The sequence below is a fragment of the Oncorhynchus keta genome, chromosome 24 (genome assembly GCF_023373465.1).
Source record: "Oncorhynchus keta strain PuntledgeMale-10-30-2019 chromosome 24, Oket_V2, whole genome shotgun sequence".
Classification (NCBI taxonomy): Eukaryota; Metazoa; Chordata; class Actinopteri; order Salmoniformes; family Salmonidae; genus Oncorhynchus; species Oncorhynchus keta.
In genome coordinates, this window is record NC_068444.1 from 22,697,468 (window position 1) to 22,716,170 (window position 18,703).

At 48.4% G+C, this 18,703-nt stretch overlaps 1 protein-coding gene and 1 long non-coding RNA gene across 2 annotated transcripts in view; both read left to right on the forward strand.

Moving 5' to 3' along the window:
* Positions 1-18,423, forward strand: part of srbd1 (S1 RNA binding domain 1) — a 100,121-nt gene extending 81,698 nt beyond the window's left edge. Inside the window, 5 exon segments of the mRNA XM_052477979.1 lie at positions 577-683; positions 1,793-1,993; positions 7,428-7,562; positions 16,223-16,407; positions 17,832-18,423. Of these exon segments, the coding sequence (XP_052333939.1) occupies positions 577-683; positions 1,793-1,993; positions 7,428-7,562; positions 16,223-16,407; positions 17,832-18,124 (921 nt within the window). The 3' untranslated portion in view covers positions 18,125-18,423.
* LOC127911423 (uncharacterized) lies at positions 2,187-4,268 on the forward strand. The gene is made up of 3 exons (XR_008078404.1): positions 2,187-2,281; positions 2,834-2,953; positions 4,178-4,268. It is a non-coding gene; the product is annotated as an uncharacterized LOC127911423 (long non-coding RNA).
* Positions 18,424-18,703: the final 280 nt, after the last annotated feature.

The following is an 18,703-nucleotide window of genomic DNA, read 5'->3' on the forward strand; positions in this document are numbered from 1 at the left end:
GTTTGTACCGGGTAGAGGGATAGTTTGTACCGAGTAGAGGGATTGTTTAGGCTGGGTAGAAGGATAGTTTGTACCCGGTAGAGGGATAGTTTGTACCGGGTAGAGGGATAGTTTGTACCGGGTAGAGGGATTGTTTAGGCTGGGTAGAGGGATTGTTTAGGCTGGGTAGAGGGATTGTTTAGGCTGGGTAGAGGGATTGTTTAGGCTGGGTAGAGGGATTGTTTAGGCTGGGTAGAGGGATTGTTTAGGCTGGGTAGAGGGATTGTTTAGGCTGGGTAGAAGGATAGTTTGGGCTGGGTAGAAGGATCGTTTGGGCTGGGTAGAAGGATAGTTTGGGCTGGGTAGAGGGATAGTTTGGGCTGGGTAGAGGGATAGTTTTGGCTGTGTAGAGGGATAGTTTGGGCTGGGTAGAGGGATAGTTTGGGCTGGGTAGAGGGATAGTTTGGGCTGGGTAGAGGGATCGTTTGGGCTGGGTAGAGGGATAGTTTGGGCTGGGTAATGGTGTGGGGGCTAGCATACTGTAGCTTTAGCTGTTTGAGAGACACATGTTGTAATGGCTGCCATCACTCTTTCCAGCACGATGTGTCCCAGAGCTCTCTGAAGGCAGCCCTGGACGGGGTGGTGCAGGAGTGTGTGAGCTTCGTGGGAGTGGACATCAACATCTGCTCAGAGACCCTGATGAGGTAGGGCCGAATAGTTTCCCTCAGCAGTCACAACATGGCCTTCACACACGATCTGACCGCCAGCGCACTGTTTAGTCTGACGCCCCACTCTGGCCCGACTGGGACGGGCAGGTCTGACAGAGGGAATCATTTACATTTTTGTCATTTTGCAGATGCTCTAATCCAGAGCGACTTACAGGAGCAAATATGGTTACGTGCCTTGCTCAAGGGCACATCGGCAGATTCTTCACATCGTCTGCTTGGGATTCGCACTAGCGACCTTTTGGTTACTGGCCCAATGCGCCTAACCGCTACGCAACTTGCCGCCCAGTGCTTGGCTGACAGGCAGACTCACACTCCCAAAACACATTCACACCCTCAGTCACTCCCTCACCCGCCTCTGTACAGGCTTGGAGAGAGTTACAGCATGTTTGTTTTACTCGGCGCTTGGCCTTAACCAACAAAACAACAAACTAGTGTTCAAGGTGTCATTACTACATTCCAAAATCTCCTAGTGACTCCCTTCTCTTTCTTTATACACACACAGCACACCATTACACCTTTTTCTACGGGAAAGCCTTTTATGAGATGAAGGTGCAGGGCCAGGCAGTAGTCAGTGATCAGGTCATCTGTTTACCTGGGTGTTAATGGGGTTTTTACAGGGGCCCCAGACAGGCCTGCCCAACACTCCAGAGCCTCAGACACACTGGACGTGTTCAATATTACTAGCCCTTTATTTAGGAGGGATGACATACTGTATGTTTACACTAGGTCTGTCTGTCTGTCCGTCTGTCCGTCCGTCTGTCCGTCCGTCCTGCCAGTGCACTGGCAAACTGGAGGTCTCTCAGAGCAAGGTCTGGAGAATGGAAAAGGTCACACACAGAACATGTATGTCTTAGGGAAACCCAGGGTGATTTATTCCTAAACATTGGTGTGATTTTCCAGGTCACATGCTCCAATAGGTGGCTGAGCGAAGGTAACAACAACAGTCTCTTGATGATGTTCCCTGCTAGTAATACTATGCTACCCTTCTGAAGTGTCCTTAATGGAGAGATGTGTAATTACCAACTATGGTGTTACTGTTGTTCTGTGCTTTTTACTGCAGTAACCCATGTGTGTCTGTGTGTCAGACATGTGGCAGGTCTGAATATAGGGCGTGCAAAGAGCATAGCAGAGTGGAGGGAGACGAACGGGCCCTTCATGAACAGAGATCAGCTGAGACTGGTGAAGGGCCTGGGCCCTAAGAGCTACCAGCAATGTGCCGGCTTCATCAGAATCAACCCTCTAGACCATCTCAACAACCACAGGTAAACACAACTCAACAACCACAGGTAAACACAACCCACCAACCACAGGTAAACACAACCCACCAACCACAGGTAAACACAACCCACCAACCACAGGTAAACACAACCCACCAACCACAGGTAAACACAACCCACCAACCACAGGTAAACACAACCCACCAACCACAGGTAAACACAACTCAACAACCACAGGTAAACACAACCCACCAACCACAGGTAAACACAACCCACCAACCACAGGTAAACACAACCCACCAACCACAGGTAAACACAACTCACCAACCACAGGTAAACACAACTCACCAACCACAGGTAAACACAACCCACCAACCACAGGTAAACACAACCCACCAACCACAGGTAAACACAACCCACCAACCACAGGTAAACACAACCCACCAACCACAGGTAAACACAACCCACCAACCACAGGTAAACACAACTCAACAACCACAGGTAAACACAACCCACCAACCACAGGTAAACACAACCCACCAACCACAGGTAAACACAACTCACCAACCACAGGTAAACACAACTCACCAACCACAGGTAAACACAACCCACCAACCACAGGTAAACACAACCCACCAACCACAGGTAAACACAACCCACCAACCACAGGTAAACACAACCCACCAACCACAGGTAAACACAACCCACCAACCACAGGTAAACACAACTCAACAACCACAGGTAAACACAACCCACCAACCACAGCTAAACACAACCCACCAACCACAGGTAAACACAACCCACCAACCACAGGTAAACACAACTCACCAACCACAGGTAAACACAACTCACCAACCACAGGTAAACACAACCCACCAACCACAGGTAAACACAACCCACCAACCACAGGTAAACACAACCCACCAACCACAGGTAAACACAACCCACCAACCACAGGTAAACACAACTCAACAACCACAGGTAAACACAACCCACCAACCACAGCTAAACACAACCCACCAACCACAGGTAAACACAACTCACCAACCACAGCTAAACACAACCCACCAACCACAGGTAAACACAACCCACCAACCACAGGTAAACACAACTCAACAACCACAGGTAAACACAACCCACCAACCACAGGTAAACACAACCCACCAACCACAGGTAAACACAACCCACCAACCACAGGTAAACACAACCCACCAACCACAGGTAAACACAACCCACCAACCACAGGTAAACACAACCCACCAACCACAGGTAAACACAACCCACCAACCACAGGTAACCACAACCCACCAACCACAGGTAAACACAACCCACCAACCACAGGTAAACACAACCCACCAACCACAGGTAAACACAACCCACCAACCACAGGTAAACACAACTCACCAACCACAGGTAAACACAACCCACCAACCACAGGTAAACACAACCCACCAACCACAGGTACACACAACCCACCAACCACAGGTACACACAACCCACCAACCACAGCTAAACACAACCCACCAACCACAGGTAAACACAACCCACCAACCACAGGTAAACACAACTCACCAACCACAGGTAAACACAACCCACCAACCACAGGTAAACACAACTCAACAACCACAGGTAAACACAACCCACCAACCACAGCTAAACACAACCCACCAACCACAGGTAAACACAACCCACCAACCACAGGTAAACACAACTCACCAACCACAGGTAAACACAACTCACCAACCACAGGTAAACACAACCCACCAACCACAGGTAAACACAACCCACCAACCACAGGTAAACACAACCCACCAACCACAGGTAAACACAACCCACCAACCACAGGTAAACACAACTCAACAACCACAGGTAAACACAACCCACCAACCACAGGTAAACACAACCCACCAACCACAGGTAAACACAACTCACCAACCACAGGTAAACACAACTCACCAACCACAGGTAAACACAACCCACCAACCACAGGTAAACACAACCCACCAACCACAGGTAACAACAACCCACCAACCACAGGTAAACACAACCCACCAACCACAGGTAAACACAACCCACCAACCACAGGTAAACACAACCCACCAACCACAGGTAAACACAACTCACCAACCACAGGTAAACACAACCCACCAACCACAGGTACACACAACCCACCAACCACAGGTACACACAACCCACCAACCACAGGTACACACAACCCACCAACCACAGCTAAACACAACCCACCAACCACAGGTAAACACAACCCACCAACCACAGGTAAACACAACTCACCAACCACAGGTAAACACAACCCACCAACCACAGGTAAACACAACCCACCAACCACAGGTACACACAACCCACCAACCACAGGTACAGCAGCATCAGACCTGCCAACCTGCACACATTTTGCATATCATGCTCGCAATTTGAGGTCAAAGTATGCTGGTATTAAAAACGACCCTAAAATATGCAACAATAGGCACTTTGCGTTTTTTGTCTCAACCGTCTGAAGTTGGCGCTGAGCCACTTTGGCGGGGACCTCAAATCTTTAGCTCTCTGCTCCAGCCCACCCACGTAGTATTTCCTCCCTCCACTTCCCTCGAGCTGGATGGTAGTTCACCACTTTGTCCGGAGACACCACTAATGTGTGAGGAAAATGGAGAACTGTTTGCCAAATACATTTTCCAAAATGTTATGTTTTAGTCAAGCACATAACCACTATTATTTTGTAGTTATCTCCTTAGTTAAGGCATCATTATGACAAAGGTAGTTAGCTACAGTGTTTAGTCAACTAAGCCAATGGTAGTTGGCGAGAGCGCGTTGACGAGCAAGGAAACGTGTGGTGTTGCGGTAGTTAAGTGCCTGTCACTGCGTGGATGGAAACAGACATGGCAGAGAGCTGTTCCGCTAATACCCTCCTTCACAGAAATGTACAGTGGGGAGAACAAGTATTTGATACACTGCCGATTTTGCAGGTTTTCCTACTTACAAAGCATGTAGAGGTCTGTAATTTTTATCATAGGTACACTTCAACTGTGAGAGATGGAATCTAAAACAAAAATCCTGAAAATCACATTGTATGATTTTTAAGTAATTAATTTGCATTTTAATGCATGACAAAATTATTTGATCACCTACCAACCAGTAAGAATTCCGGCTCTCACAGACTTGTTCGTTTTTCTTTAAGAAGCCCTCCTGTTCTCCACTCATTACCTGTAGTAACTGCACCTGTTTGAACTCGTTACCTGTATAAAAGACACCTGTCCAAAATCAAATCAAATTTATTTATATACCCCTTCGTACATCAGCTGATATCTCAAAGTGCTGTACAGAAACCCAGCCTAAAACCCCAAACAGCAAGCAATGCAGGTGTAGAAGCACGGTGGCTAGGAAAAACTCCCTAGAAAGGCCAAAACCTAGGAAGAAACCTAGAGAGGAACCAGGCTATGTGGGGTGGCCAGTCCTCTTCTGGCTGTGCAGGGTGGAGATTATAACAGAACATGGCCAAGATGTTCAAATGTTCATAAATGACCAGCATGGTCGAATAATAATAAGGTAGAACAATTGAAACTGGAGCAGCAGCACAGTCAGGTGGACTGGGGACAGCAAGGAGTCATCATGTCAGGTAGTCCTGGGGCATGGTCCTAGGGCTCAGGTCCTCCGAGAGAGAGAAAGAAAGAGAGAATTAGAGAGAGCATATGTGGGGTGGCCAGTCCTCTTCTGGCTGTGCCGGGTGGAGATAATAACAGAACATGGCCAGCATGGTCATTTATGAACTCCAACCTCTCCACAATGGCCCGAGACCAGAGAGCTGTGTAAGGACATCATCAAATTGTAGACCTGCACAAGGCTGGGATGGGCTACAGGACATTAGGCAAGCAGCTTGGTGAGAAGGCAACAACTGTTGGCGCAATTATTAGAAAATGACAGTCAATCACCCTCGGTCTGGGGCTCCATGCAAGATCTCACCACGTGGGGCATCAATGATCATGAGGAAGGTGAGGGATCAGCCCAGAACTACATGGCAGGACCTGGTCAATGACCTGAAGAGAGCTGGGACCACCATTAGTAACACACTACGCAGTCATGGATTAACTCCTGCAGCGCACGCAAGGTCCCCCTGCTCAAGCCAGCGCATGTCCAGGCCCGTCTGAAATTTGCCAATGACCATCTGGATGATCCAGAGGAGGAATGGGAGAAGGTCATGTGGTCTGATGAGACAAAAATAGAGCTTTTTGGTCTAAACTCCACTCGCCGTGTTTGGAGGAAGAAGAAGGATGAGTACAACCCCAAGAACACCATCTCAACCGTGAAGCATGGAGCTGGAAACATCATTCTTTGGGGATGCTTTTCTGCAAAGGGGACAGGACGACTGCACCCTATTGAGGAGAGGATGGATGTGGCCATGTATCGCGAGATCTTGGCCAACAACCTCCTTCCCTCAGTAAGAGCATTGAAGATGGGTCGTGGCTGGGTCCTCCAGCATGACAACGACCCGAAACACAGAGCCAGGGCAACTAAGGAGTGGCTCCATAAGAAGCATCTCAAGGTCCTGGAGTGGCCTAGCCAGTCTCCAGATCTGAACCCAATAGAAAATATTTGGAGGGAGCTGAAAGTCTGTATTGCCCAGCGACAGCCCCGAAACATGAAGGATCTGGAGAAGGTCTGTATGGAGGAGTGGACCAAAATCCCTGCTGCAGTGTGTGCAAACCTGGTCAAGAACTACAGGAAACGTATGATCACTGTAATTGCAAACAAGGGTTTCTGTACGAAATATTAAGTTCTGCTTTTCTGATGTATCAAATACTTATGTCATGCAAGAAAATGCAAATGCATTACTTAAAAATCATACAATGTGATTTTCTGGATTTTTGTTTTAGATTCCGTCTCTCACAGTTGAAGTGTACGTATGATAGAAAATTACAGACCTCTACATGCTTTGTAAGTAGAAAAACCTGCAAAATCGGCAGTGTATCAAATACTTGTTCTCCCCACTGTATATTGGACTGTTAAAGATTAGTAGGCCTGTGTTAATTAATCAGTTGTTGATCTGTCCTCTTGATATTGCTGTATGTCAACAGTAGGCAGCTAATGATGTCATAATAGTCAGTCCACCAATGACAAGGTATGTTGAAAGAATGGTAGCCTAGTTGTCAGACCTAACTTGTTCTGTCCATATATAAAAATGTACATTTGATTTGTAGGGCAATTTTGATTTACAGACCGAAATCACAAAGCTATTATTAACAATATGAGCAGCTATTGAAATATACACTAGCTAGTTCACAGGTTCACTGATTGACCCACTCAAGGGAAAAAGTGTATTAGTTACACCATGGACATAGAATGAGAGCTGAGCGCTGACTGAAATTATTCTTATTTTTACTATGAGGATATTTCAATTCATGACTTTGAATTGACTAAATTGAAAATTTGCAAACAATCTTGTTTGCGATGCTCTCCCATCCTCTACTCAGTAAGTGTGGTGTTGTGTTGGTAGTGATGCAGCAGGGGGTAACTCAGCCCCAGCAGCCAAGGGGAAGGGAAAGACCAAAGCTTCAGCTGCTGTACCTACCCTGCCCAACCCTCTGGACCAGACCTGCATCCACCCAGAGTCCTACGCTGTGGCCAGGAGGTGAGAACTACTTACAACCACCACCCGCCACCCCAAAGCATGTTCCAACTAACATGAGCTTCAATTTTACCCCAGCTTGTAGGCTACTTCTGGGGGCATTGGGGGATGGTTGCTTACAGTTTTTTTGGTCTTGATTTGGCCAGACATTGGAGCCAAACGTGTGCGCGTGCGTGTGTTTCCGTGCGTGTGTTTCCGTGCGTGTGTTTCCGTGTGTGTGTTTCCGTGTGTGTGTTTCCGTGTGTGTGTTTTCGTGTATGTGTGTTTCCATGTGTGTGTTTACTGCTTGTAGTTGTGTGTGAGGGGGATCTTGGTAGCATCTGGTCCTGTGGTGCTGTGCTGTGTGAGAAGTGATTGTTAGCGCTGCTGGTGCTGATATCAAAAGCACATTGAGCATCTGCCCTGGGCTTTGCAGCTCTGTGGCTGTCTATCTGAATGGGGCTGGACCCTGCAGCTGCAGTCACTCAAATCTGTTTAGACTACATCAACCTGACACTTAGCATTGGCTCTTAGCATGTTGATGTGCCTTTCACTGTTAGCGTGAATGTATTTTTACATGTGGAAAAGAGAACTTCATCAGAAAGGACTCATTTTGCTCCAAATGGGGTGTACAGGTAGGGTTGTCTCTCTGCCTCAGTGATCTATCATTAAAGGGGCCCATAGGGGTTAGAGGTTGCCAACCACTTACAACTAGGAGAGGGCAAATAATCACCCTGTCATATTCTCACAACCCCCCCTTCCCTGCTTTACTCCCTTTCTTTCTCCCTCATTCCTCCTCTCATACAGCTTTCCCCCCTCTGTTTGTTTTATTTTCTCTCTGTTGAGCCTCATTTCCTACTAAATTAGACAGAAGTGCCTCACAATTCTATATTTTTACCAAACGCTGCTGGTCCTAATGGAGGAGGTTCTCTTAATGCTGCTGGTCCTAATGGAGGAGGTCCTCTTAATGATGCTGGTCCTAATGGAGGAGGTCCTCTTAATGATGCTGGTCCTAATGGAGGAGGTCCTCTTAATGATGCTGGTCCTAATGGAGGAGGTTCTCTTAATGCTGCTGGTCCTAATGGAGGAGGTTCTCTTAATGCTGCTGGTCCTAATGGAGGAGGTTCTCTTAATGCTGCTGGTCCTTATGGAGGAGGTCCTCTTAATGCTGCTGGTCCTAATGGAGGAGGTCCTCTTAATGCTGCTGGTCCTAATGGAGGAGGTTCTCTCAATGCTGCTGGTCCTAATGGGGGAGGTTCTCTTAATGCTGCTGGTTCTAATGGAGGAGGTTCTCTTAATGCTGCTGGTTCTAATGGAGGAGGTTCTCTTAATGCTGCTGGTAATGTAGGAGGTTCTCTTAATGCTGCTGGTCTCTTATTGCCAATTGTCATTATACAGACAGAATGGGTTGACTAGACCATGTGTGACCACTAGCAATATCTCTATCTCCATCTCTCTATCTTTCTCTCTTTCTCTTTCTTTCTTTCTTGCCAGCGATGTCTCTCTCTTCCCAGAAAAATCTGTGCAGCTGTTCAGTACTTAAGTCATGATTTTGGAAATGTGGGTTATTCCTAATATAGTGTGGCGCAGTATGTGGGTTAGCCAGCCCCAGAGCCCTGGTTGTGTCCAGAGCTGGAGGAATGGCTTGAGACTAATGAAGCAAACACGGCGTCTGTCTGAACGATGGCTTTATAATGACACTGACAAGCATGAGAGATTCCCAACAATCTGTAACCCATTTGGACACAGCTCACAGACACATCCCTCTTTTTTCCTCTCTGGCACCCTCCCCTCTCTTCCCCGATCTCTCCCTCTACCCCTCTCTCACACACACATACTGGCAGTACAATTCAGAGGCCAGATAAGCAAATACTTGGAACCTCCTTTTAACAGTTGCGCATTGTTTGATGTTAGTGAAATCTTATCTGCTCAGCCTTTACTGTAAATGAAAACAGGTTTTAAGGTAAATCTCCCAGTGACTTTGAGCGTTATATTAAAAAGCTACGCTGTTCCTCCCTTTAACACATATCACAGATCCTGGTACAATGTATGGGGGAGGGCAGAGGCTTAAATCAATCCCACATTTGATCCTAGCGGGCGTGTGGCAGCCTTTATTGGGTTTTGGGGGCTGATACTGTTGCATTACAGCTGATGTGTGAGGCGTGGGCCAGCAGGCAGTAATGGAGGATCCTGTTGCTCTAATGTGATGAACCTGATACCCTCAGCCACACCGCTGGGAATGACTAATACACACACACACACACACAGATATAACCAAACTCGCACACAGTCATCCATCCACAATGGCCTGCTGTCTGCATTGAATAGTGTGGATGCATAGAACTGGATTTTATAGTAGACTATTTGCAGTACATAGTGTACTTTAGAGTTGCACTGAACATAATGAGACCTTTATGGTGAATCATCTACCCCAGTAAATGTCATGCGTGTAGTGTCAGTCATAGATGTTTAGTGTCAAATCTTCAGTCCACAAATCAAATCAAAGTTGATTTGTTATGTGCATAGGATACAGGGTGTAAACGGCACAATGTAATGCTTACTTGCAGGCTCTCCTCAACAGTGCAGTACACTTTATCAATTGGGGCAGCAGGTAGCCTAGCAGTTAAGAGTGTTGGACCATTAATCATTTTCTTTTTCTTTTTTTTCTTCTTCTTGGGCCTCTATAACTTGTGGAAGGACCACCAGAGGGCAGGCTGTATCTATATACGTATCTATATCTTTATTTTTGCGAATTGGATTGATCCGCTCTACCACACGGAACCCCACTAATCCTACCGACGGAAACGCACGAGGTGGCTAAAAACAGACCTCCATCCTATTCTAGCTTGCTACCGATGGCCCGGCTAGCTGTCTGAATCGCCGTGACCCCAACCAACCTCACTACTCACTGGACCCTTTTGATCATTCGACTAAGCATGCCTCTCCTTAATGTCAATATGCCTTGTCCATTGCTGTTCTGGTTAGTGTTTATTGGCTTATTTCACTGTAGAGCCTCTAGTCCTGCTCACTATACCTTATCCAACCTATTAGTTCCATCACCCACACATGCGATGACATCTCCTGGTTTCAATGATGTTTCTAGAGACAATATCTCTCTCATCATCACTCAATACCTAGGTTTATCTCCTCTGTATTCACATCCTACCATACCTTTGTCTGTACATTATACCTTGAAGCTATTTCATCGCCCCCAGAAACCTCCTTTTACTCTCTGTTCCAGACGTTCTAGACGACCAATTCTCATTGCTTTTAGCCGTACCCTTATCCTACTCCTCCTCTTTTCCTCTAGTGATGTAGAGGTGAATCCAGGCCCAGCAGTGCCTAGCTTCACTCCTATTCCCCAGGTGCTCTCTTTTGATGACTTCTGTAACCGTAATAGCCTTGGTTTCATGCATGTTAACATTAAAAGCCTCCTCCCTAAGTTTGTTTTATTCACTGCTTTAGCACACTCTGCCAACCCGGATGTTCTAGCTGAGACCACCAAGAATTCTGACATTTTCATCCCTAACTACAACATTTTCAGACAAGATAGAACTGCCAAAGGAGGCGGTGTTGCAATCTACTGCAAAGATAACCTGCACAGTTCTGTCCTACTATCCAGGTCTGTACCCAAACAATTTGAACTTCTACTTTTAAAAATCCACCTCTCTGCCTCATTGCCTGCATCCGTAATGGGTCAGCGGTCAAACGACCTCCACTCATCACTGTCATACGCTCCCTGAAACACTTCAGCGAGCAGGCCTTTCTAATCGACCTGGCCGGGGTATCCTGGAAGGATATTGATCTCATCCCATCAGTAGAGGATGCTTAGTTATTTTCTTTAAATGCCTTCCTAACCATCTTAAATAAGCATGCCCCATTCAAGAAATTTAGAACCAGGAACAGATATAGCCCTTGGTTCTCCCCAGACCTGACTGCCCTTAACCGACACAAAAACATCCTATGGCGTTCTGCATTAGCATCGAACAGCCCCCGTGATATGCAGCTTTTCAGGGAAGCTAGAAACCAATATACACAGGCAGTTAGAAAAGCCAAGCAGAAATTTGCTTCCTGCAACACTAAATCAAAAAAGTTCTGGGACACTGTAAAGTCCATGGAGAATAAGAACACCTCCTCCCAGCTGCCCACTGCACTGAAGATAGGAAACACTGTCACCATTGATAAATCCACTATAATTGAGCATTTCAATAAGCATTTTTCTACGGCTGGCCATGCTTTCCACCTGGCTACCCCTACCCCGGTCAACAGCACTGCACCCCCCACAGCAACTCGCCCAAGCCTTCCCCATTTCTCCTTCTCACAAATCCAGTCCGCTGATGTTCTGAAAGAGCTGCAAAATCTGGACCCCTACAAATCAGCCGGGCTTTCTTTCTAAAATGATCTTCCGAAATTGTTGCCACCCCTATTTATTACTAGCCTATTCAACCTCTCTTTCGTGTCGTCTGAGATTATTGTATTTACTTTGCCACCATGGCCTTTTTTTTCTCCTTTACCTCCCTTATCTCACCTCATTTGCTCACATCGTATATAGACTTGTTTCTACTGTATTATTGACTGTATGTTTGTTTTACTCCATGTGTAACTAACTCTGTGTTGTTGTATGTGTCGAACTGCTTTGCTTTATCTTGGCCAGGTCGCAGTTGTAAATGAGAACTTGTTCTCAACTTGCCTACCTGGTTAAATAAAGGTGAAATAAAATTGTAATAAATAAATAACCGAAAGATTGCTGGTTTGAATCCCCAAGCCAACTAGGTGAAAAATCTTGCGATATGCCCTTGAGAAAGGCACTTAACCCTAATCGCTCCTGTTAGTCGCTCCGAATAAGAGCGTCTGCTAAATGACTAAAATATAAATATTATCAAAAATATTCACCTACTGTACAGTATGCGGTACAGAAGTGATGATTGAGAGCCCACTTTGCTGGCTGGTTGGCTGGCTGGCTGTGTAATAGACTGGGTCAACTCTCTTAACTCCTTCAAGGTGGATCTGGACAGGCTCTATGCTGAGGCCCACCCAGCCTCTCTCTGTGTGTAGCCCTGTGCCTCGTCCAGCGCTCTGGCCCCATCACCACTGGTTCTCATTACCACCACCCAGAGGGAGGGGTGGAGAGGGTACTCACTGGGCCTCGTCCAGCACTCTGGCCCCGTCACCACTGTGGTTCTCATTACCACCACCCAGAGGGAGAGGAGAGGTGGAGAGGGTACTCACTGGGCCTCGTCCAGCACTCTGGCCCCGTCACCACTGTGGTTCTCATTACCACCACCCAGAGGGAGAGGAGAGGTGGAGAGGGTACTCACTGGGCCCCGTCCAGCACTCTGGCCACATCACCACTGTGGTTCTCATTACCACCACCCAGAGGGAGAGGAGAGGTGGAGAGGGTACTCACTGGGCCCCGTCCAGCACTCTGGCCACATCACCACTGGTTCTCATTACCACCACCCAGAGGGAGGGGTGGAGAGGGTACTCACTGGGCCTCGTCCAGCACTCTGGCCCCGTCACCACTGTGGTTCTCATTACCACCACCCAGAGGGAGAGGAGAGGTGGAGAGGGTACTCACTGGGCCTCGTCCAGCACTCTGGCCCCGTCACCACTGGTTCTCATTACCACCACCCTAAGGGGAGGGGAGAGGAGGTGGAGAGGGTACTCACTGGGCCTCAAGCGAGAAGCAGAGGCCCATGGCTGGGCTCCCTCCCTGGTACCCCTTAAACACAAACACACCAGGCTGAAACCTGAGCCCTGCAGAACCCCCCCCGCCCAAACCAAAGACGCCACCCTACCGCCCACCCGCCACAACCACCACCAGGGCCTGCGCTGTGCCTGTTCATAAATCAACCCGTGTTCCCCCTACCCCCCTTCCAGGAGAGACACACTACCTCTGTGGCTCTGATGACCAGCACAGAAATCAGGGAGAGTGGGAGAGGGGTGTTTCTGAAGGAAGGCTTCTTATTTTACTGTTTTGTTTTGTCCGGTTTGTTGCCTGATCTAGATAGATGATAGCTGGGGGGCATTTGTTGGGTTCCATGATGACTTGTGTGTGTGTCTTTTTAGAATTTGTCTGTGTGTTCATGTCTATGATTTTGCGTGTGTGTGTAGATTTGTGGGGCCGTGTATGCTTTGGTTCATTATGTTGTGCTTTACCTGACCATCGTGTGTATTGATCGGGCTACACAGAGCCCACATGCACACTTCGTGTTGTGTGGCTAGAGAGGTAAAGTGATCTGGAGTGATGTGAGCTGCCTGCCTGCCGCGTGACTCTAACTGAGCCAGGCTGGAAGTCATCAGCCGGCCAGGAGAGCCAACATGGAGAACCGGCAAGTCTGTTACTATGTGCTCCGTGTGTACTTTTCACTATTTTTCAGAATTCACTCATGGGACTTTTCTCTCTATCTTTTTTATGCTTTACCTTGGTGAGCTGAGCAGGATGCTTACTGACTGACTGACTGTAAAGTCTGTATGTATTAGGGAGTGTTTTTCCTATGTGGTCATTCTATACCTGTGTCTGGCCTTCTCAGTGCCAGAGGATCCTAGCAGGTCTGTGGGTTAGTTCTTAAGGACACTGGAGGGTCTGGATAGACAGAGGCCACAGTTTAAGGGCACCATTCGTCTCAGTCCAGAGACAAGCTCGGGGCCAGAGGTCGAACGGCAAGGGGTGAGTGGCTGGGCTGAGACCCCACAGCTGCACTGTACAGTTTGTACACAGCCTGTGTAGAGTTCCATCTCCACAGCCAACTGCACTTGTCAACGAGACGTGTGTGTGCATGTCTGCGTATTAATAAGAGCAGGTTCTGTGTGTGTACATTATGAACGTGTCTTTCCAGCAGCAGTCATCCTCTGGGGCAGCTACAGGAAATGGGTGTGGCCTGGACCCACCTGCTCTGTCAGTCACAGGGAGGACAGCTGCTGCTGAGTAGCTGGCGTCAGGATTCCACGACAACAGACGGACATCTATCACCGACAATAGCTGCCTAGCGGGTCCTCTTGCCCTCAGCTGTGGCCTGCATTCCCACTGCCCCCACCATCACCACCACCACAACCCCCTATAGAGCTTTCAGATCCCTTGCAATCCTACAGGCACCTCTGGCCAGTCTGACCCCATCCCTTGGGCCTAAACTCCTAGGTTCTAGATATCACCTTCTTTCTAAGAGTGTACTGTCTGTTGGCTGTCTGCTCTGTACAAGTACACACTTTGAGGGATTACATTTCAGAGTTCTAGATTTGCACCTGTTAGTAATTTCTTGACCCATATTTTAGTCATTCTGATTGTGTCTAGGATGGTTCCTATCATGTTATGTGATGGTCTGTTTGAATGGCTGCTCATTCATGGAGTGATGAGATATTATTCAGAAAGTGGGTTGGGCCTCCATCATACTTGCTGGGGATTGGTGGAGGCCTACCCAGTCAGATGACTGGCGGCTGAGTGCTCCAGTCCCGGTTGAGCAGGGGCGGGCTCTCAGGTCTCGGTGGCGATGGTGTTTACCAGCCTGCATAGACAGAGGTGATTTATGGAGAGGTGAGGGGTGACGTCCCTGCAGTGTGCACTTATGAACAGAGAGAGCATGAGCTGGGACTCTGAAACCAGAGATTTAGGGCATAATTATTCTCACACCTCAATCCCCCTCCTCCCATACACCCTGAGGCCTCTCAATTGGTCTGCCAGGGGGCCAGGCACACGTGCTGCGGCCCACCATGGAGCGCAGTTAAAAAGTCATTCATTAAGACTGCTTACCCCACCTGTGTGTGAACTGGCCTGCAGGGACAGAGAGCGAGCAGGAGAGAGGATGGAGATGGGTTAGGAGCGGGGGGGGGGCTGTTCCCTCCGTAACTATGGCTCCTCAGGCAGGCTTCTCACACCAGCAGGCTGGCAGGCTTCTCACACTGGCAGGCAGGCTTCTCACACCAGCAGGCTGGCAGGCAGGGTTCTCACACCAGCAGGCTGGCAGGCAGGCTTCTCACACCAGCAGGCTGGCAGGCAGGCTTCTCACACCAGCAGGCTAGCAGGCAGGCTTCTCACACCAGCTGGCAGGCAGGCTTCTCACACCAGCAGGCTGGCAGGCAGGCTTCTCACACCAGCAGGCTGGCAGGCAGGCTTCTCACACCAGCAGGCTGGCAGGCAGGCTTCTCACACCAGCAGGCTGGCAGGCAGGCTTCTCACACCAGCAGGCTGGCAGGCAGGCTTCTCACACCAGCAGGCTGGCAGGCAGGCTTCTCACACCAGCAGGCTGGCAGGCAGGCTTCTCACACCAGCAGGCTGGCAGGCAGGCTTCTCACACCAGCAGGCTGGCAGGCTGGCTTCTCACACCAGCAGGCTGGCAGGCAGGCTTCTCACACCAGCAGGCTGGCAGGCAGGCTTCTCACACCAGCAGGCTGGCAGGCAGGCTTCTCACACCAGCAGGCTGGCAGGCAGGCTTCTCACACCAGCAGGCTGGCACCAGATCATTACTTATGGTTATTTTGTTTCTCTGTGTTTGTTCGTAGTTGATGCACCAGTCCATGTATTGTATTGTTGTGTCGCTGATAAGCGACTTTGGGTCCTTAAAAAGCACAATATAGATCCCATGTTATTTTATATATATAAATATATTTATTTATTTATTTATTTATTAATTAATTAATTATCCTTATTATGATGCTGTGTCTGACTCCCCTGTCTCTCCTCTCCTTAGTTTCCTGTCCCTGGTAGGGGGTAGTGTGGACCAGATGGGCCGGCCAGAGCTCAGACGGTGTGTGGAGGCCAGTGTGAAATGTCAAGGTCTAGAAGCCCTGGCTGAAACCCTCAACACCACCCCAGACACACTGCAGCTCATCATAGACGGACTCACCCAGCCTCCTGGCTTTGACATCCGCCAAGGTAAAACCTCACCTCTGTCCCAGACCTACTGTCATCATAGTCCTATTACAGGAGTCTGGTGTCAGCCTTGTCCTGGGACGTATCTAAAGCCATTCACCCTTTACTGGACGCCTCTCCTGAGGACCATTACTACAACTCACCCATATCAACGGGCCTGTTATGAATGTTATCCTACTCCAGCCCAGCCCAAGCACTGACCCAACCTGTCATTTAATAAGACTGGGCCTCTCCATCTCTCTCTCGTTCTCTCTCTCTCTCTGGCTTTTGGTCAGCTGGTTAATTGGTCAGCTGGTTCCTATTGTAGAACAGTTAAAAAGTGATCCAGTCATCTCAATAAGCACGGGTCCTCCTCGTCACGAAACATTATATACTGTTATCACACATCCTGGCAGGAAAACAGTGTTGTGCTTATCCTGCCTAGTGGTTGTAGCAGAGGCCGTGTTGTTGTTTTCTAGATGATCTTAGTTTTTCTCAACTAGACGCCACAGGGGAGGGAGGTCACCGTTGAGGACGCAGCAGTGTAGTTCTGGACTTCTCCTTAAAGAGAGGAGCCTCTTTCTCATTAATGATATATCTGTCGGCAGGCAGGACAGTAACGACCTGGGTCTTCCCCCTCCAAATGATGACAGGGGACATCAAAGCCTGGAGCACTGCCCGGCCCAGTCTAGGCCCCTCAAACACACAGTCTCTGGGGAACTGGGGAGGGGGTTGGATCTACACTATGAAGGGGAGGTAGATGAGAGAGAGAGTGGGGGATGATATAAGGGGAGAGATGCCAGAATCACAACCCAGACCACTGGCACTCTGTCTTTCCTAAGTGTATCAGTTCGCCTCACTTCAGAGGGATTGTAGACAGGCTGGTCATTGCTGACAAGTATGAAGTGCGGTAGAGAAATGGAGCGGTCCACAGCCTCAAGTGTTGACTTGGCTTCAATTCTGAACAGAAATTTTCCATTGTCATGTTCGGTCTCTAAAGGGCATTGGTGCAGTGAGTTCAGATCAGTCATGGGCGACTGTCAATCATATTGAATGAGAGAGGGAAGTGGAGGGGTGTGTAGGTTAGTGTATTGGGAGCTGGGTGTCGGCGTCTGGAGGTCATGGGTTCAGCAGCAGGTTGAGGTGCTCAGGTTCTGTTGTGATGTGTCTCGGTGCATACTCAGCTGTGTCAACAGATAACATGCGATTCTGGTGTTAGAAGAGGATAATTGTAGATGAGTGTTTCCTGGACCGTGAGCCCATGTTGAAGTTAATGCTCCAGAAAACGGACAAAATGGAAAACTGAAAAAGCAAGGCCCGCGAGGAATGTGGAAGTATGCAGAAGCAAATATTGGGTATCCTGCTTAGGAATATGATATCTGGTCTTCATTCCACTGTTTAACCTCCCTCCTTTCCTTTCACTCCTTCTCTCTTTCACTCCCCCCCAGACTTCGAGAAGGCAGACTTCAAGCGTGGCATTGTGTCTATGAGTGACCTGAGAGAGGGGGTGGTTCTGACGGGCCGGGTGGAAAACGCCACTCTGTTTGGGGCCTTTGTGGACATTGGAGTGGGCCGCAACGGGCTGATCCATAAGAGTTACATCACCCCAGACAAGCTGCCAGCTGACCAGAGGAGACGCAGCCTAGCCCTAGGCCCCGGGGAGAAGGTGGAGGTCAGGGTGCTCAACGTGGACCTTCAGCGTGGCCGCATTGGACTGGACCTCATTCGGGTCCTCAGATAGACCAGTGTGGACTGGACCACGGCTTTGCACTTGGGTCATGTTCAGTAGAAATGTAAAATGTTTTAAAACAGTAAAAGTACTACCTGAACACAACCCTTCTGTGTAGCCACTCCTAGAATATCTCTGTGACAGAAGATGCTGACATGTTCTGTTCATGTAGTTTTCAGTATGTTGGACCAACTCTTTATGCCTCAGTTTCTATTATTTTAAAAACCATGTTTCAACATGTTTTGAGAAATGTATTAATAAATGGAAAATTATCAGCCAAAGTGATAAAAATCAAGCCTAACTGAATTTTTGTTAAACCCAGTATTGTGACATTGTCTGTTAAATGATGATTGGCTAGGCACTCGTTTAAATTATTCCCACCTGCTGGATGCCGTTACTGTGGCAAGTATCAGACAGTGTCTCTGCTGTCTTGTTGCCCAGACGGCCCTGCCAGTGAGTTGATTGACAGTCTCTGAGGGGCGGGGCAGGGGGAGATGAAGGTCTCTGCCAGACTGCAATAAGCCAGAGGGCCACAGAGAGAGGAGCCCAGACACAATTATCACAGGACAGAGCTGTTGTGCCTCACTAATC